Source organism: Rhododendron vialii, chromosome 6a (assembly GCF_030253575.1).
Source record: "Rhododendron vialii isolate Sample 1 chromosome 6a, ASM3025357v1".
Taxonomy (NCBI): domain Eukaryota; kingdom Viridiplantae; phylum Streptophyta; class Magnoliopsida; order Ericales; family Ericaceae; genus Rhododendron; species Rhododendron vialii.
In genome coordinates this window covers 22,214,545-22,234,715 of record NC_080562.1, presented here as the reverse complement: position 1 = coordinate 22,234,715, position 20,171 = coordinate 22,214,545, and the positions used below count along the sequence as shown (strand labels likewise).

The following is a 20,171-nucleotide window of genomic DNA, read 5'->3' as shown; positions in this document are numbered from 1 at the left end:
AAAGGGTCGTAATTCAATTTGACTATCCTCAAACAAGTTTGAAATGAGAAAGTTAAATGCGTCAACATATATTATTTAGAAAATTAGAAGCTAGCCCTAATTTTTAGGCTTGGTTTGATCCTAACCCTGAATATTATTTCCAAGCCTGCATAGGCTCGGATATGTTATCTTATGACTTTTTTGCCCTTTTTAGTCCGCATCGTCAACTCCATCTCGTCATTCTCCACTCTCCCTCTCTCAAGATGATAAAATGAAAGTCCAGTGAGTTTGGGGACATGGAGACGGGCTCGACGACCCGGAAGACGCGGACGAGGAGATAGGTGATGGAGGAGCAGGGGGCCATGTGGATCATGGTGTGGGAGATCGGGAAGGGCCAGTTGAACATCTTGCGGTTGAGGATGTATTTGTTAAACACGATCACAGTGAAGCTGAGGAAGATCCATATGGCCACGTACGTGTAGGACACCACGATCTTTCTCGACATACTCATTTTCATCTGCTTTGGCGGCTGGAAGACAGCCTGCGCAGATTCTCTTTTTTTGGTTGCGAGCCCGCAACGGTGATTCAGCGAAGGTGGTGCTACCATCGCCGTCGCTGAACGTACATGCAGAGAAAGCTGATGAGGACGAAGAGGATGGAGCTGACGTGGACGCTGAGGCCATGGTTCTTCTCGGAGCATGAACACATGAAGAAGACGTACGAGACAGAGGCCCACTAGTATTTCTCCGATCTAGTTCCAGAACATTTATGATTTGCGATCCAGATTTCAGAACACAAATTTTTTAAGATCCAGAGACCAATTGGTGTTCGAATTTGTGGCCGGATTCAAAACATTGCGGGTCGTCGTCGGTTTTCTTATATGAAAATACGAAAAATGTGGTGAACTGTTGTGCAAATGGAGACAAAAAGCAGAGGGCTGTTTGGTTGCTCATTTCGATGCTTCATTTGGTTAGTCTTTTTGTTTTAGAAATTTTCAGTTGACTAATGACTTTCTTCTTAGTTGATTGAAGAATTTAGAACCATTTTTTATGCGAACTATACAAGTAAACTGTATATGGGATTATGTGAGCTGTGTGTTGGGCCTATATGAACTGTTTTTTTTATGAGAATTGTGTATTTTTCTATGAGAACTGTGTATTTTTCTATGAGAAATGTCTATAAGAACTGTGTATTTTCTATGAGAACTGTGTATTATCTATAATAATGGTATATTTTTCTATGAGAATTGTGTATTTTTCTATGAGAACTGTGTATTGGACTATTTCATTTTGTTTTTTCTATGAGATTTGTGTATTTTCTATGTGAACTATATATTTATTTCGGACTATTTCACTTTGTTTTTTATATGAGAATTGTGTATTTCTTTATGAGATCAATCACTTCTCATAGTCAATTCTCATAGAACTGACTTTGAAAACTGACAGTTCTCATAGAACTGACTATGAGAATCGGCAGTTCACATAGTCAGTTCTCATAGAACTGATTATGAGACTTGGCAGTTCTCATAGCCAATTCACATAGCCAAGCGTATTGTGTATTTTTTACGAGAACTGTGCATTTTTCTATGAGAACTATGTATTGAACTATTTCACTTTATTTTTTTTTATGAGAATTGTATATTTTTTTATGTGAACTATATATTTTTTATGAAAAATGTGTATTTTAATGTATGGTAAGACTATGTGAACTATGTATTTTTTAGTTCACATAGCTAGTTCACATAGTCCAATTCTCATAATCAGTTCACAAAGCTAGTTCTCTATGATAACAATCACTTCTCATAGCCAATTCTCATAGAACTGATTATGAAAACTGTCAGTTCACATACTCAATTCTCTATGAGAATTGAGCAGTTCTCATGAAACTGAATATAAGACTTGGCAGTTCTCATAGCCAGTTCACATAGCCAAGGGTATTTTAGTCTGAAATAATATGATTCAAGAATTGATTCTAAAAATATAGCTTCCATAGCCTCAGTTCTCATATCCATAGTTTAGGGGTATTTTTGTCCAAAATAATATGTTAACTCGGACTATGTGAACTGGCAGGGATATTTTTGTTCAAGTTATTATGCTAACTGGCTATGAGAATCGGCAGTTCTCATAGTCAGTTCACATAACCAAGGGTATTTTTGTCCGAAATAATATGGGTCAAGAGTTGATTCTAAAAATATAAATTTTACTAAAAATGGACATGTACACAAAAAGTTAAGAAGAATGGGCAAAATAGTAAAAATGCATGAAAGTCAAGAAAAAAGGGCTGAAATAAAAAAGAAATATTTTTGTCAAAACCTACTTTTTGGGGCCGGCCTAAAAATTCCCCTATATTATTCAAATCAATAAGTCTACACACCAGGAAACCAGCCCATGCCCCAACCCTGGATAGCCCAAAACGACGTCGTTTTGGGCGTCCCTAAAAAAAAAAAATCAAAGTACTTCATCTGGTTCTACGCGATGAAAGGGAAAAAGGGAGAGAGAGGAGGAGGAGGACGACCACCAGACCAACACCATCATTGCAACCGCTTCCGGCGACCACCACCGCGACCGCCATCACCACCGGTGACCTTCCCTCCACCGACCGCCACCGCCACCACCAGTGGCGATTTTTGCCTTCGCGACTTCCGACGCGACCACACACCACCAAGGTCTCTCTCTCTATTCGATATTTTGTTCGTTTCTCTCTCAATTGAAAGTTAGGGTTTTGGTTTCTTTGCTTTTCCTTATTTCGTTTCTGCTTGGAATTGAAAGATGAGATTTCAATTGAAAGTTAGGGTTTCGAATCCAAATTGAACCACAGGTACAACTTTACTCAGTAGTCATTTTAGTCCTCCCATTTTCCTCCTAGGCCGATTGCTCGTTCATCTCTGTACCTCAAATTCGTAAGAGCATTCCTTGGAGTAGGCTTATCAACCCAAATGGAGAATCTCCATATGAGAAACTCAAAAAAAGCATCAAGTTCTTGTTCATATTGGAATAAAAATCCTGGCTAATCCCAAGGAAAATAAGAGAAACAAGTTGAATTCCTTGTAGCTATACTAGTAACCTCTTCAAATGAAAAATCAAATAAGCCACGTGATACATACCTTCATCAGACTAAAGACATTAACCAACTGTTCTTTCAGCATGGTAGACATTTCAATGTCGAGTCTGTGTGCATCCACCTGATTCCCTTTCTCGACAAGGGTCTTATTGAGATGATTGCTCATTTAAATGTGTGTGGAAATTAGATTTACCCAAGGTTTAATTTTGCAAACTGATCAACTTATTTCAGAATTTGAGCAAGGTGGTTTAGGAAGAAGGTGGCCTAATTGATGTGTGTTTTAACAGGTGCTGGAATTGGCTGAAAACGCGGTGAGGGACAACGAGAAGACCCGTATCATGCCACAACCCATTCATGTTGTAGCTATTACTGTGAACATCCTAATGATGCTTCAAACATCTTCCAGTGTCGATGCCGACGATGACGAGGACGAGGACGAGGACGAAGAGGAGACGGGTAGTGAGGAGGAGGAGAAAGACGGGAGCATGAGGATGATGATAGTGAGGGTGGTGATAGTAGTTCTTTTTATTTTTATTTTTTGCTCGCAGCTTAAGGGAGAGGATAAATGTAATGCCCATATAATGGTTTTTGTATCCGAAAGACTATGTATTACGCTCATTATTCTAGTGAATGCCAGAGTTTGCTTTATTTATTTTTTGTTGCTTTCGTGGTTTTCTGAAGACAATGTTTGATTTTCTTTGTTGTTTCAAAACTTTAAACTTGAATGTGCTTGATGATTTTATGCCTTTGGCTTTGTGAATGGTCATTAGGACGATAAATGCCCGGTGTGGGCTTGTGCGTAACATGTTGTTGTTGTTGTACTGAACGAGACACGAGACGTCGGGTTAAGATCAAAAATAGGGGAGGTGCTGCCCAAATTTTACTAGAAACTACCTTGTGTCCCCTTTTGCTCGCTCTAGGCATTATCATGAACTTGGCATTGGTATCAACTTTATGTCAATCAGCAAACAACTTAGCCTCATAGAAACTACAAGATCTGCATGAAATATTTTGTAGCTACGGTAATGAGAAACTTATGCTGAAAATGTAACAGCAAGCCAAACTGCTTTGACCTATACTTTCCCGCATATACTAATTACATTTAGACACCTGCGTTGGTGTGTATGTTGTCGAAAAAGAGGGCTAAGAGGTAACAAAAATACTTAAGTGAGTTTGAAATCCTAACTTTTTGATGACGAGGAGAAAAAGGAGCCATGTCTGACACGTGTCCGATACGGAAATGAACACGAAACAAGGACATTCCATAAACTTAATTTCTAGCACTCCAGAAACTAAAAGTGAAACTCAATTTCAAATATGGATACGACACAATACATCTTTCAAGATACGATACAGATATGGATACGATACGGATACGGATACGACACAATACGTTTGACTAATATAAATTGCATTCATCCAATATCCGTATTGTGTAAATTGTATTTATATTAGTCAAACGTATTGTGTCGTATCCGTATCGTATCCATTTCTGTATTGTATCTTGAAAGATGTATTGTGTCGTATCCATATCTGTATTTTCCGAAAAATTCGACAGAGTTTCCCTTGTTTTTTAATCTAGCCCAACGTCATAGCGTCTTAGTCAATAGCAGTAGCAATAGAAAAAAGGGCAACACAGTAGTTCATGGCAAAACAACATTCCCATTGTTTAAAAAATGATCAAGAAGTTGACACCATAGTGATATTTGAATTTCATAATGTACCACTCATTATCTCAAAATGTACCACTCTAAAACCAATACAGCAACAAAAATGGAGTACAAACTTGTATCTTTTTAAACAAGCCATGAAATATTGTCAAATTGGAGCAAAGGCCATGAGCCGAACATCATCATTGTCGTCTACCCTAAGCTATATTACAAGCAAAATGAAAAAGATAAATCCTAAGTGTAGCTAGCATCTCTTCTTGGCTGGACGCTCCAAACACCAAGCGGAACTGGATTTTGGAATTGTGGAACTGCTTTGTGCTCTCCCTCCCTCTTGCATAGCTATAATTGCTTGCCCTGCATACATAGGTAAGCACTATAAGCAGCAAGCCATGTGTGGAAACCCAAGTCATATGCATGCATGTGAGGATGGAATGAGGATTTAACGAAAGAGAAACAAAAGGATGAGCTTGCCTTCCGTAGGTACTTTTCCTGGATCTTCAATGCGTCTCTCAATGCCCTTTTCGCATCCAGACTAGCCGTTATTTCCCCCACAATCTGTAAAAGTAGGTTCAAATAAGTTATATTTCAGACACATCTAATCGCGAAGTGAATAAGAGAAACAAGAGGGAAGTGGAATGTAAACCTTGACAACATCGTCTGGACCTTTAGCTTTTTTCAGAAGTCGTTTTTTCTTGGCCTCAATGACACTTGAAAAGAGGAAAACTACGAGGGCGCTCTTTTAGTCCCCGTGTCCAGTCTTTATAAGTTTTCTCTCATATTTCCCATATTGCTTCAGCTGCTTAATATCCATTCTGGATACAACATTTTCATTTGGTGCCACATTTGATCTAGACCTTGAAACCTCATATAATGAAGAGATGTTTGGATTATATTCCATTGCCCACATCACCTGAAAATATGAACCTATCAATAGAAAGGCAAAAAGGCTCCCAACATACAACCACATAGGCACATACGACCACTGAAAATCGTTGGCTTTGATCTCTTGTCAAGGCTCTCAGAACAATGGATCTTCTGTAAATGAATAGAAAAATTGTATTTAATGGACTAATCAAACAAGGAAAGAGATTTTCCTTACCTCCCAAAGGTACAGCGCATCTACAATTGACAACTCTCTCCGGAAAAGTACCATCAGCATATGGAGTGCAAACAGATACTGCCCACCATTTAGTTCCTCTGCAAAATCGAAATATCAGAAGTTCGAAAATACAAAGCCATGTTTTAATGGTCAGGGCACTAGAGCCAAAGCCATAGAATAAATGTATTTCAGAGTACTTATGTTGAGCTAATATTGGCTAATAGTGTATCATTCAATGCCAATAAAAAAAAAAAGTGTATCTGATATGAGCTACTCAAACCCATCCTCTTTTTCCTCTATTTTGGAGAATAAATTTGGTACTCCGAATATAAAGATTATGGGAAAATCTGATATGAGCTTTCTTAAAGTAATCCTCCTCAGACTGTGGAGGTACAAGTAAAAATAACCATGACAAAATTCAGAGACTTGATTGCATATCGCACCCAATAAAAACGAGAGAATAACATCTAACAGGATCAACCCATACGAAGGTGTTCATGAAGCTTTGGATCAATAGCTCTAATTATTCCTGCAAGAGAAATCAACTGAGATTGCACCCCTAAGGAGGTTGCGCTGGACCTGAAATTTTCTCTCTTTTAAACAAAAGCAGGGAAATGAGTTATGAACTAAAGAAAAGTTCAAAAAATGATAAGCATTAGAGATGCGAGGCAAAATAGATATATAGAAGTTAAAGCAACGGAATCAGGTAGCACTGCCTTGGGAAAAAGGTTAGGAGACCAGGGCATACTTCAGTAATCATGCATAATCAAGCTCCATAGGCTGCTTTCTCAAAGAACAGCACGAATCTTCCACATCTGGTAGTTAACGCCCATGTATAAACTACAAACAAGGCATTTTGACTAGACAAGTAAAGAAAAAGGTCGCAGTCAAGTTGTTGGAGAATTTTACTCAAGGAAACCTTACTCCTACAAATTAACCAAAGCAGGTAATCATGGCGCATTATCAGTGAGAACTGAGAAGTATGCGCATCCAATTAAAATCACTGAATGCTCGAACCTAACAAACTCACGAATTGTTGATTGTGAGGTGAGAATGTAGGTGGGTTGCGGTATTTTGCTCCATTTAACCTCAGTCTTTCAGTAAAATTGGAACCCTATTTTTTTGTGCAAAAATCCCCAATATTTACAAATTGAAATTGGAACCCTAGTTCAATTGATACCAGTGTTCGAGAGAGAGAGAGAGAGAGATACCTTCGTTGGCGTATGGCGGCGGCGGTGGTGGTTGAGACCTTCTTGAGCGTTCGAAATCAATATCAGTGATTGTGGTTCGAAGCTCGTCGGCGTACGTTGGTGGTGGTGGTGGTCGGCGATCGTGGAGGCGTCTTCTTCGTTGGTTTCTTCAGCGGTGGTGGTCGGCGGTGGTTTGGGTTGGCAGTGGTGTCCCCCTCCTCCGCCTCTTCCTCTTCTTCTTCTATTCTCTCTCTCGCAGTCGTTGGCCGACTGGTTTGAGGAAAATTTGGGTTTTTTTTTTTTTTGGACGCCCAAAACGATGTCGTTTTGAGATGATGTCATCTATCCTGGGTTGGGGCATGGGCTGGTTTCCTGGTGTGTAGACTTAATAAATCATTCGTAGTACAAACTACTATCGCCTCTCCACATTTAAGGCCAGCCCGAAACTCTAGGCTTGCGTAAGCTGAGTTTAAAACATGGGTTCCTTCTATATATGTTGATTAAAAATTACTCTCTCCGTCTCTTTTTTTGTGTTCAGTATTTTATTTTGGATTGTCCCTTAATAAGTGTCCATTTTGTAAAGTTAGTAGGGTAAAAGTTGGTGCATTGTCTATTTTGCCCCTAAAAGTAGATTTCATTTTGAAAAGTTAATGAGTAAAAGTGTAATGATGATGGGTAAGTAGGGAAAGTAGAGAAAAAAGTTGATGTGAAAGGTGTAATGATGATGTCTTTTTAATAAGTTGGAGTTATGAAGCAGGACACTTAAAAAGGAACGGAGGGAGTACATCCCTATTGAATTTCCATTACACCAAAAAAAAAAAAAAAAAACTGAAAATAATCATCTGAAGAAAAGTTGTTACCCCAATATGTTTGCAAAACGTCTATAAAAACATTTTAAGTATTTAATTGAATTTCCATTACACAAAAAAAAAATAAAAAATAAAAACTGAAAATAATTGTCTGAAGAAAAGTTGTTACCCCAATATGTTTGCAAAACGTCTATAAAAACATTTTTAAGTATTTACTCATGAACGTGGTTTGGAAAAGTATGATGCATGTATGTATAGACAAATGTTTTTTTTTTTGGATATTATTATATCTATGTTTGATACATTTATCGAACTCGTATACTACATGAGCCGTTTGAACATGAATCTTCTAGCTACAATTTGTTTCTCTTTGATGTTTTTTTAAGGGCAAAGTCCACTTTCACCTCTTGTGGTTATCGCCATGTGCGGATATCCTCTCTTAGTTCAAAATTGACCACATAACATACCTGTGGTTTTAAAAATGTACGGATAGATCCCTTACTGTCATGTTTTCCATCCATATTAACAGATGTGTATCTCACACGCTTCTAGAATGTAATCTGAATCGTTTATAATGTATTAAATAAAGAATAGAGTATCTCTGTAAAAAATCATCTCGATCAGATATCTATAACCCAGTGATCTAATTTTTAGTAAATTCAAATTTGAAATTTTAATTTCATAACAAAATCGATTCGACCATGATCCTTTCATTTTTTGATTGACTTGAATTTTGGCATAGATGTAGTACTCGTCAAAATTTATAATATCAACGGTTTGGATTCAATTTTTGGTATAAGGAATGGTGTTGTTAGATTTAAAAAAGAAGAAGAATCAAGGGACATGATAAGGGTAAATCGGTTTTTTAATGTTGTGTCCGTTAATATAAATGGAAAAATGATGGCAGAGAGTCTATCCGCACATTTTCAAAACTACATGTATGCTATGTGGTTAATTTTGAACCATAAAAAAATATCTGCACATAGCGATAACCACAAGGGTCAAAATGGACTTTACCTACCAAAATACTAGCGGATATTAATTGTTGTGTGAGTCGACCAGTTTGTTTTAGAGTTACGGTTTCCTACCTACCAGAAAGGAAGACTGGGAGTGCCAACTGCTACTTCCTTCTTCATCCACACATCCCGCGTGGGCTCCCTCAATAATTGCTGGATTCCATTAACGTCACGTTTGGAAATTCTCTACTTACTAGTCAACAATGCTACGTGCACAATTAATAATTCAAACATAACATAAAACATAATTTCTCACATACATGTAAAACATATACATAATAATATATGTGTGACTCGTCGGGCCCCCCAAAACCTAACCCTTTAAATAATAGGAGTATTTGTGTTGTGTCCGGTGCCTTAAAATGAGAAACAAACTCACCCCACCCCTCAAGACCCTTTAAATAGCACTCCTTTGTGGTGTAAATACAATCAATTCACTGTACGTAAGGATAGAACAACATAACTGCAAAGTTGGAGAGAGAGATCATAATATGGAGGGTGGTGTGAGTGTGGAAAATGGAAAGGAAAACTGGAGATACCCTCCTATGTCTACGGAACTACAACGACAACCACCACTACCGCAATCTGCGCCCATGCGTAAGATAGTCGCGGTAGCGTCAATAGGCGCAGGGGTCCAATTCGGTTGGGCACTCCAGTTTTCCCTCCTAACACCCTACGTCCAATTCTTAGGAATCCCACACAAGTGGGCCTCCTTCATATGGCTCTGTGGCCCCATCTCCGGCATGGTAGTCCAGCCCCTCGCCGGCCACTACAGCGACCAGTGCACCTCCAGATTCGGCCGACGCCGCCCCTTCATTGCCACCGCTGCCGCCCTCGTCGCGGTCTCCGTCATCCTCATCGGCTTCGCCGCCGATATCGGCCGGGCCTCCGGTGACCCTATCGGCCACGGCGCCAAACCGCGCGCCATCGTGATCTTCGTGGTGGGGTTCTGGATCCTTGACGTGGCCAACAACCTGCTGATGTCACCCTGCCGGGCTTTCCTCTCCGACCTCTCAGGTCAGGTGTTGTGTTTTTATGAGTAGTGTTGTACTTCACTTTTTTACTCCCTCGTTCCTTTATTAGTCCCTCATGTATTTCAATTTTTTAAAAGTATATGTAACGATTGCAATAACATCAAATCTTAACATGTCACCGCTTAGGTGGTAGTCCAGTTGATAGGGTTCACTATCCTCCTCGACGGAGACGTGGGTTCGAGTCTTGGTACGTGACTTGGCCTCACGTCTGCGGATAAGTCTTTAGACCATTGAGGGGAGAACTTATGTCAGTTGTGCACCAGGTAGTGTCATGGTGACAGTCCGCCCTTCCAGACGATAACTATGGCTCGAACCAGACATTCTATCGACAGCTAGCAAGTCCCTACGCTGGTTGCTCCCTCCCACCATTTTGGTAATAAAATAAAATAAAATCTTAACATGTCATTTTTCAAAACTACTCGTTGCATTAAGTCATTTATAATACTTATTTTGTCCTATTTTCATTGTCCACTTTTGAATTGCTTGTCATTTTTTAATTGCTTATATATTTTAATTTATAATATTTTTTATAATTTTGAAAATTTTGTATTATAGAACTAATCGAAATATATCAAATAAGATCAATATTACATATTTTTCAAGATTTATACTGAAAAATATAAATAAAAAACATAAAAAAGACCAACAAAATAAGGACCATTGAAAATAGAACGGAGAGAGTACAATAATTAGATAATATTGTAACACATATTTACAAGGACAATTTTAGAAACTTACCTATTTTAGCTTTTTGATGTTTCAAGAGGGACATAACATCCAAAATGGAATAGTATTTCAAAAATTAGAAATGGAATGGTATCACAAAAATTAGGAATGGAAGAGTAGTTTATATATTTGATTTGCTAGAAATTGTGCATTATCTTACTAATTTTTCCAACACCACCAGGCCACAGCCAGCAGAAGATGCGCAACGCCAACGCCTTCTTCTCGTTCTTCAGCGGCGTCGGAAGCGTACTCGGATACGCCGCCGGTAGCTACTCGCGCCTCCACAACCTCTTCCCTTTCACCCTCACCACCGCTTGCGATGCCTACTGCGCCAATCTCAAATCTTGCTTCTTAATTTCCATAACTCTCTTAATCACTCTAACCGTAATGGCTCTATTTACGGTACGGGAAACCCCGATTTCCAAACCCGACCCGAGTGTCAACGGGGAGAAGGGGACAAAAGCGGTGCCGTTTTTCGGGGAATTATTCAGTGCGCTGAAGGACTTCCCCAAGGCCATGTGGATCCTACTCCTGGTGACGTGTCTTGGTTCGCTCGCTTGGTTTGCTTTCCTCTTGTACGACACGGACTGGATGGGGAGGGAGGTGTACGGCGGGGCCGTCGGAGAGAAGCTGTACGACGCCGGAGTTCACGCGGGGTCGTTGGGGCTGATGCTGAGCTCGGCGGCGGCGGGAGTAACGTCACTGGCGGTGGTTTTCCTCGCTCGTGACGTCAGGGGCGGGAATTGGATTTGGGGAGGGAGTAATATCTTCCTGGCGGTTTGCTTTGCGATGACGGTGTGGATAACTAAAGCCGCCGAGTCATTTCGGCGGCGTGAGGTTGCGAGTGGTGGTGGGCCGAATGCTGGTGTTAAGGCGGCGGCGATCACTCTCTTCGCAGTGTTGGGTATTCCTCAAGCGGTGAGTGTTTTTTTTTTTCGGCCGTAATAACTTTCTTATTTTTTGAGAAGGGGGGAGTATATGGATAAAGTACAAGAAATAGATTTAGGATTGTGATTTTTGGCACTCCAAAAATTGATGGAGGGACTTCAAAACTGAACTGTGTTGATACACAAACGACATCGTTTTGAAACCTCTCCATCAATTTTTGAAGTACTAAAATCAATTTCTTAGATTTAAGGGAGATTTGGTAATACGTCCACTTTCACCAAATCATACAAACAAGAAGAAGAACCGGGGCAGTGTTGTGCACCATCTAAACAGTTCATCTCAGCAATTAATTGTTCAGATTTTAAATGAATTCTTACATGGACATGGAAGAGTTTAACTCTTCATTGGAAGAAATTTTTTTTAATCTAGACTATCCAAAATATCCAAAATACTTTGAGACTGAAATTACACAGCACTGCCGCCAAGTTCCAACAAGAAAGATAATGTTTTTTTTTTTTTTTTTAAGATGAAAAAGAGAACGTTTACTCCTAGAAGAATTGCATTAGTAACTAAATGCATTCACGAATAAAGTTCTTCTACCGGACACTAGCACAAAAACAATTAAGGAATCACAAGTTAAAAAAGATACTAGTGAAGCGTACGATGTTGGAGTGCGCGAAATACATAAAGATCGTTGCAAGTATCCTCAATGTATGCATTCGTTCTGCCATGAATAATAACTTTCCTAGGAATAGGTAGTAATGATTCAACAATAAAAAGAAAAATGATTCAACAGTAACTTTCCAAGCAAATGGGAAAATGCTTCAAAATGTTGGTAACATCATGGTAGTGTTTACCTACCAACACACTAAAATAGAATAGAAAGTAGATCAAGTAACCCTGGTACCTGGCCCCATGTGATCTGGGGGTGTACCAGGTGGGTGTGTGACTCACTGCGATGTCTCACATGAATGATTTATATACGTTTTTTATCAAAGTTAAAATATTTTTTGGACTTGTTCTGCAGAAGAAATAATTTAATTCTCCAATTGTAAAATAATTCGAAGTATAATTGTAGTGATGATCGAAGTCAAAAGATTGTTGGACTAACAAAATCACATTTTCTTACTTACCCAATAATGTAAACAATTTTTTTTTTAATACTGGTGCAGATATTTTTTACCATACCCTTTGCTCTCGCTGCCACTTACTCTACAACCGCTGGTATAGGACAAGGTAAATGTTAAATGTTTTTAATCTACTTTCCAAATATTACAAATAAATATATTGTAAGAGCCTCCTTCGGAGATTGATCTGTAATGTTTAAATTATCTCGCAGGTCTCTCAATGGGAGTTCTGAATATTGCTGTAGTTATACCGCAGGTAAAGACTTCGTTATATCATCATCACAATTGCAGAACCTACTAGCTATATATATATACCCACTGCTTGCTTTCATCTCTGTTTTAGTATTATATTGTCAACGTATAGTACGGTAGCGTTACTTAGACATATGATTGGTGGTTTGTTTTTTAATAGATGCTTATAGATTATTATAACGCCATAATGAAACTTAAAAGATGCATTCTTTCTTTTATTCAGAAAATTATGGGTTTATTGTTACATGTCCTACATGTCTCGTCGACATGCTAACCCCTCTGCTAAGTCAGTGTCTTCAAATCAGTGGCGGAATCAAGATTTTGATCTGAGGGAGACTAGCTTAATAGACATAATATATAATTTTATCGGAACGTATACGTACTATCTCATAAAGTTTTTGCTTTTGAATTACATTAAATTTATACATTAAAATGATTTTAGCCTAATGTAATTAAAGTATATCAATCATTTTGCTTTTTCTTTAGGCTTCTTCAACAGTCACATGTTTATTTTTTATTTATGAAAGAAATTGAAAAACGAGAATGTAAAATAACTATTTTTTATCAAATCGAACCAAAATTATTAAGATTATAAGTATCTATACATGAATAATTATCGGTAATATTCAAAATCAGGTGTATATAAAAAATAAAAATTTTAAAACTCTGGATGTTTGCGGCTAAATAAACACTCCTGAAAATGATAGAAGTATAACAAACATGACATGTAGCTGACGTTTATAAATTATTGTGTATCAATTAGCGGTTGGTTACGAAAATTATAGTGTACAGTATCTAGTTTATGAAGCGACACAAAGAATGACTGTACTTTATCATTGTTGCACGATTTTTTTAAGCCGGTAGTTGTCAATAATTGAAAATGCATGACCAAAAAGCTCTGTCCTTGTGCTGAAAACTAAAACTCAAAGTTGGACTTCTGCTACAATTTGATCAGTTGATTATGAAGTTTGATTGGAAGAAAAGAAAAGAAAAGAAAAGAAGATGACGAAATACCATACAATTTAGTCCTTATCTTTGCTTCCAATCCCCAGTCAAAAGTTTTCTTCCAATCAAATTATTTTTAACTACCTTTTTAGTAGAAATTTCAAAAGTATTGATATTATCCGAGAGGAAGATAAATTTATGATTTTTTAAAACTGGTTTGACTAGTCTATGAATGGAGGAAGGAAGACCAGCGTGAGGTCAGTATGAGATTAAAAAATCACATACTATATTTGTCAGTTTTATTTAATTCTGAGCATTTGATGACTAATTTTTTTTTATTAAAAACAGATTTTGCGTTTTGTTATTGCAAAACTCGACTAAATCCTTGATGGCTCTAGGTATTTGAGCTCAGTACGTATAAATCTTGGCTCCACACTGGTGATATATATGGAGAAATTTAACTATAAAAAAAACTTACCTTTTTGTTGATGGAAGTATTCTGAAAGAAACTAATCCTGATTCGCATTGATAGATCATTCATTCTACGTATGCCAAATAGTTAGCGGAACTGGATGTTGTGTTAGCCTCAAGGGAAAGAGAGCAGTGAAAAATTTAAACTATCGATCCAATCTTTGACATATATATAAGTTCATTAGTCCTCATGTGGAATAAAATATTGACAAAAGCGTGTCAAACGGTTGTTGGAGGGAACTTCTTCCAAGCCAACCCGATTTGTCACCGCATACCCGTCCAGCCCCACCCCGCATCACCCTCTTTCCGCCCAAGCCCTGTTTCAATTGATGTACCCAAAATACCCCTACCTTTATTACTCGCGTGCATCTCGGGACCTACCTCAATTTCCAGCTTCTCTAGTATCGTCATCGCTTTGGCCCACGAGCTCCTAATCCGGTGCAGTACCACCAGCGTTGCCGCCGCACACACAATCACATACCACAACTGCCGCCCCACCCCAACCGCCACAAATCACCTCAATGGCCGTGGTAGAGAGAGAGGCCGTCCACGATGGATGTCATGTTGGAAGCCCTCGTGGATCTCAAGTTGATCTCTTGCAAATTGTTGAAAGTTAGACGTCCTAGTGGATTTCAATTTCGAAGTCCTAGTGGATATTCACGCCAATAGAATTCACTTGGCCCTATTTGACAGAATGCACACGCCCTAAAAATAAAATTCAAAACCCGTCTTATACACAATTCACACCCTAAAAACATAATTCACACCCCTATTTGACAGAATTCACACTCGTAAAATAGAATTCACACCTTCTATTTGACAGAATTCACACCCACTAAAAACATAATTCACTCCATGTTAGATAGAATTCACATGCCCTATTTGACAGAATTCACTCTCTAAAAACAAAATTCACCCCTATTCAGATGCCCTATTTGACAGAATTCACCCCCTAAAAATAGAATTCACATGCCCTATTTGACAGAATTCACGCCACCTAAAAATAGAATTCACCCCCCCTATTTGACAGAATTCACACCCCTTAAAAACAAAATTCATCCCATATTTAATAGAATTTACATGCATTATTTGACAGAATTCACAGCCCCTAAAAACATAATTCACCCATATTCCCTATTTGACAATTCACATGCCCTATTTCATAGAATTCACACCCCTAAAAATAGAATTCACCTCCTAAAAATAGAATTTAACCCCCTAAAAACATAATTCACATGCTGACAGAATTTACACCTCCAGAATTCACCCCCTTACTTCACAGAATTCACACATGAGATGAACTTTTATGAGATTCACCAAGACTTGGAACTTGAGATCGATGACTTCAGCTTCCAACTTGAGATCCACCAAGATTTCCAATTTGACATCCACCAAGACTTCCAACATGAGATACATAGTCAAACTGACCAACTGTTGCTGCTGTGAATTACAACTGGATAATTTGCTCACCATTGCTTACGATTGTAAAATGTTCTGTTCGATCACTGTTTTCAATCGTGGTGATCAACTCCTCTGGCTACAATCCTCGCTCCTCCTTGCCCCCGCCATAAGTGAAGAGATCCACTACTTGCCAGCCATCATAAATGACGAGCATAGGAAAAACATTAAAACAAGGGCAAACTTGTAAAAGCACCTTTAAAAAGGGCCGGATGAGATAACTCTACAAAACAGGGTTCCTTGGGGTCCACAAGAAACAACAACAAAAAAATAGGACCAGCCAGTAATTTCTTAAAAAAAAAAGTCAATGGTTTAGACCTGATGGACAACATTCCAAGGTCTTACGTCCGATTAGTTTTGAGATTGATAAGGTGATATATAGTTCAATACTGTTTAAACAAAAAACGTGATATACAGTTTATTAAGAAACCTGTCTTGGTTGGGAGAATGGAGAGTTGGGATTAACAAAGGTGGAAAGAACCGAAGGATTTTATTTTTTGTTGGAAACCGTACGTTGGGATATACCTTAAGCTCAGCCCAATGATAGTATTTACCAGGACGAAGTTCAGCCTGTTTCTGATTGATATTCACTTTGTTGGTCGAGCTCAATTTGTTTAATAGATTAGCTTTACCCAAGTACAGGGGCGCGCCCCAAATGTAATTACTCCGATTAATAGACCAATGCTGTTATACAGATGTCTGGACATTGATGCGTGTTAAACCGTTTTGGCACGCACACATGGGTTCTACATGCATATGCATCTGACGACTACGAAACAATTCCGTGTCTAGATTTGTATCAGTTCGCAAAAGGATTTCCACTTCTAAAACCTGTTGCAAATGTATGTACCATTCTTATAGCATCTTTAAATTTCCCATTGAACGAGATACGAAGTCCGGAAGTTGCAATGCGTTTTGGTTGAATCCTCACTTAAAGTCCCTTGATTGGTTACTACTTAAAAAAGCTTCAAATTGCCTAATTAGTTTCCAGAGTTTTGCATTTCGCTTAGAATGCTGACTAACCTAGCTGTGATCTGTTGTGATGGAACAGTTGTTTGTGTCTCTAACAAGCGGACCATGGGACCAGCTGTTCGGAGGTGGAAACTTGCCATCATTTGTGGTTGGAGCCATTGCGGCTGCAATTAGCGGGATTTTTGCGCTTACCTTGCTCCCATCTCCTCGTCCTGGCGATGCACCTGTTAAAATTGTTGTTGCGGCTTCCCATTAGAAATTTCTAGGTTTCAGAGTCTTGACATGTTCTTTTTCCTTTTTCTTTTTTACCAGGTTACCTAGGTTGTATGTGGATCTTGAATTTATAAAAATGTGTGAAGGAAAAGATAAAAGAAAGAAATATGTGAAGCTTATTTGTGCTCTCGTTTGCTTTTCCTTGAGTTAGAGCATCTCCAACGCATACTCTAAAACTTCATTCGAGAGTATGGGCATTGTTCTAAATGGCGGCCGCCTAGGCGCTTGGAGGAGCCCTACCGCCACGCCAATACCCCTTGGCGTTTGATTTGGCGCCCAGGGAGGTTTGGCGGTGTTTGGCGGCCATGGGCGGCCTTGGCAGTCTTGGCGGCCTTGGCGGAGTCGTCGGCGTCTTTGGAGATCTTTGGCGGCCTAAAATGTATAGTATTAAACTAATGGAGATCAAGTTTTGGAAGAGTATGGAGGAGAAGAGTTAGAGGAAGGAGATGAACTTTGAACTTGGCATTAGGGATCTCCGATCTCGTTTATTTCTACTTATTGTCTTATTCAACTTATTTGCTAGTTGCTACTACTTAATTTCATTTGGGTTTGTACATTAAACTTTGCATTATGGTTATGTAGAACTTTGAACTTGCATTATGGATACATAGAATATAATTTGATTGGATAATGGTTTGTTAAAAAAAAAAAAAAAAAAACACCGAATTGCTTAGCGCCGTCTAGGCGGCTTGGCGCTTGGAGGTGGGTCTCCGCCCTACTTGCGCCAAGCGCCATTTAGAACATTGAGTATGGGAGAGCTCCAACCCATCCTCTATATCTCTTTTCTTCTTGAGAGCATGGTTTTTGATCCTCTATATTTAAAGGATTAAGGGGCATCGTCAATCCAATACTGCAATTCTTTCTCCATTGCTCCGTTTGAGACGTTTCAAATATACTTTTATATTCAAAAAGTGAGTTTGAAGGAATTCACAGACTTTTCCAAATTCACCCTTCATATCAACTCCAACCCGCATATATATCTCTAATTTTATCTCCAAAAGTTTCCTCCAATTTTTTTACTTCCAAAACTCCCTCCATTAACTTCCCTCCAAAAGTAGACTAAAAAATTCCCTCCAATCCTTTTCCTTGCCATTTTTCGTCTCTAAACAACTTACTAGACTTAGAATCAAAAGAGAAAAAGGGAAAAAAAAAAAAAAAAAGTAGGGAAAAGTACTCCATTCTTTTTTTTACCCTGTCTGGAGTTTTTATTTCCCAGATCAAGCTATGGCTTTTTTAGCCAATTCACCCCCCATGTCAAGCAATGGCTTTTAAGTTTTCCAACCTCTAGTCCTCTACTGCTTGAAAGGTGCATGTGGTGCCTAACTGGCATCTGAGAAGGTATGTCTTAAGTTTGTGAAACATGCCGACAGGGTATTTAGTTGCAAATTTATTTTTTTATCGTGATTTGTGTGTTGATTCCAAATTTTGATTTTCGTGTATATTTGGATTGTTGTCAAGGCACTCTAGATTATGATTCTAACTCATGATGCTCAATATGTTTACCGGCATTCTAGGGTTTGGTTCTGATGGTGTTAACAGGCATTCTAGGGTTTGTGTGAACACAAGTAATATGGTGCTTCAATACGGGAATTTCTTTTGTTCATTAGATGATTCAATTTGGGTATTTTGAAAGATTCCTATGGGGTATTTGTTGAAATGCATGTGTAAGATTAATTCTTCTGGGGGCCAGAGTAGAGAGTAAACTATTTTTAGGAGCAAAAAAAACTATTTTTATGGCAGTTTTGAATCTCTTATAGATGTGTTTGAATCTCTTATTCTTTTCTCAAGGACAAAGGAAAAGGCCAAGGCAATGACAATGACAATTTGTGAAGGAAAAGAAAATTCAAGCTCTACAAACAAAGGAAAAGAAATTGTGCACCTAAAGTGTTATTATGATTTTGTACACATTCCTTCATTCATCATGTAGGCACCCAATGATATGAAAGAAGATGTTGCAACTAAAACTTTTGGAGACATCTTGCTTGATAAAATCTAAAGCTATATCATCCACCGTGTAGGCACCCAATAATAATGTTATATCAAAAACTATGTTGGCCCAACAATGCTTACGATGTGAACGAGAGAGCAGGAGAATGTATTCAACTGAGGCAGCCTACATTTTTTTCGTCTTTAACACCAAGTCGTCTCCAATGTGCATGCCTAGAATGTGGCATGATGGGCAGCAAATGGCAATCAATTGACTTCTAAAACATCAAATCGAGCAATGGTTTCATCAGTTGTTGTGCGGTTTGATAAGCAAGTGACTCTGTGATGCTGTGATATTGAAGAAAAGCTTTTCTTATTAAGAGTGTTAAGAAAAGCTTTTTTTATTAAGAGCGTTCTATTCCTATGGTTGTAATATTCTTTTGCATAACCTTTTCATCAAAATGGGTGACCTTTTATTCATAGACTGTTCCTGGTCTTTTCCTCCATTTGTTTAAAAAGTTTCTCTAACACATGTCTCTGGCTCTTTGCCCTTCATTTTTTTGTAACAGATAAAACTTGCACTTTCTAAGGTAGATTGTTGGCTTCAAGATTCTGTTTTTCACCTAGAGATGAGTAAATTCTTTGTTGGAGTTTGGTTATGTAGTTGTGTTTAATGTCAAGTTAGCTTTAATTAGGGTAGTAGTATGTAGGGGGAAGTGATGAATTGGGAAGGTTTTGTACTTTGTTATTGCCTTCTTTATGGAAATTGAAAAGGATGGTTTTGATGGCTGAGTTCTTTGTCCCAGGTTAACTTTTTACCTGGTAGTTACTTGGGTTCCATAAGAAAATTGATAATACTTCTTTGTTGATCATATTCCATGAGCAATTTGTAGCTACCTAAAAATTATTGTCGGGGAGTGCTGTATACTGGTAGTTCTCTCAAGTAATTCTATTTCGTGCCATCAAGAAGTGGATCACATACGCACACTAATTCCCCTTCAGGACACCAAAAAAAAAAAACCAATCGAGGTGGATAGTGCGGTAGGCACGGGCAATTCACATTATTAACGTGAAATTATATTAACTCGCACTCAGATCGATGGGTTGCCTAACCGAAGAATGTAATAGGAATTAATCTGATTGTTAACGTGAAATTATATTAATGTGTTTGCTTAAACACCAAACAAATTAAAGCTAGTCAATTTCCTTGTTTTGTTTGGCCTCTCTTTAATGTGGGTATTTGTGCTTTTGCTTTCAATTGCATGCAATCTATATA

The 20,171-nt window shown here is 38.3% G+C and overlaps 2 protein-coding genes and 1 pseudogene across 2 annotated transcripts; 2 read left to right on the top strand and 1 right to left on the bottom strand.

The window, feature by feature from the left end:
* Nucleotides 1–2,416: 2,416 nt before the first annotated feature.
* Nucleotides 2,417–3,935, top strand: LOC131329518 (uncharacterized). Its single transcript, XM_058362677.1, has 2 exons — nt 2,417–2,644; nt 3,327–3,935. The coding sequence occupies exon 2, from the start codon at nt 3,378–3,380 to the stop codon at nt 3,729–3,731; it is 354 nt and encodes a 117-aa protein (XP_058218660.1). The 5' UTR covers nt 2,417–2,644; nt 3,327–3,377; the 3' UTR covers nt 3,732–3,935.
* Nucleotides 3,936–4,734: 799 nt separating this feature from the next.
* On the bottom strand, nt 4,735–8,328 carry LOC131328491 (uncharacterized; annotated as a pseudogene).
* Nucleotides 8,329–9,177: 849 nt separating this feature from the next.
* On the top strand, nt 9,178–17,095 carry LOC131328787 (sucrose transport protein-like). The gene is made up of 5 exons (XM_058361690.1): nt 9,178–9,840; nt 10,765–11,501; nt 12,644–12,707; nt 12,811–12,854; nt 16,776–17,095. The coding sequence occupies exons 1-5, from the start codon at nt 9,315–9,317 to the stop codon at nt 16,950–16,952; spliced, it is 1,548 nt and encodes a 515-aa protein (XP_058217673.1). The 5' UTR covers nt 9,178–9,314; the 3' UTR covers nt 16,953–17,095.
* Nucleotides 17,096–20,171: the final 3,076 nt, after the last annotated feature.

Excerpts from the sequence above, each read along its gene's own strand:
- LOC131329518 (XM_058362677.1), top strand. The coding sequence starts at position 3,378 with ATGCCACAACCCATTCATGTTGTAGCTATTACTGTGAACATCCTAATG.
- LOC131328787 (XM_058361690.1), top strand. The coding sequence starts at position 9,315 with ATGGAGGGTGGTGTGAGTGTGGAAAATGGAAAGGAAAACTGGAGATAC. Across the intron at positions 12,708-12,810 it reads AACCGCTGGTATAGGACAAG|GTCTCTCAATGGGAGTTCTG; the intron begins GTAAATGTTAAA and ends ATTATCTCGCAG. Across the intron at positions 12,855-16,775 it reads TTGCTGTAGTTATACCGCAG|TTGTTTGTGTCTCTAACAAG; the intron begins GTAAAGACTTCG and ends GTGATGGAACAG.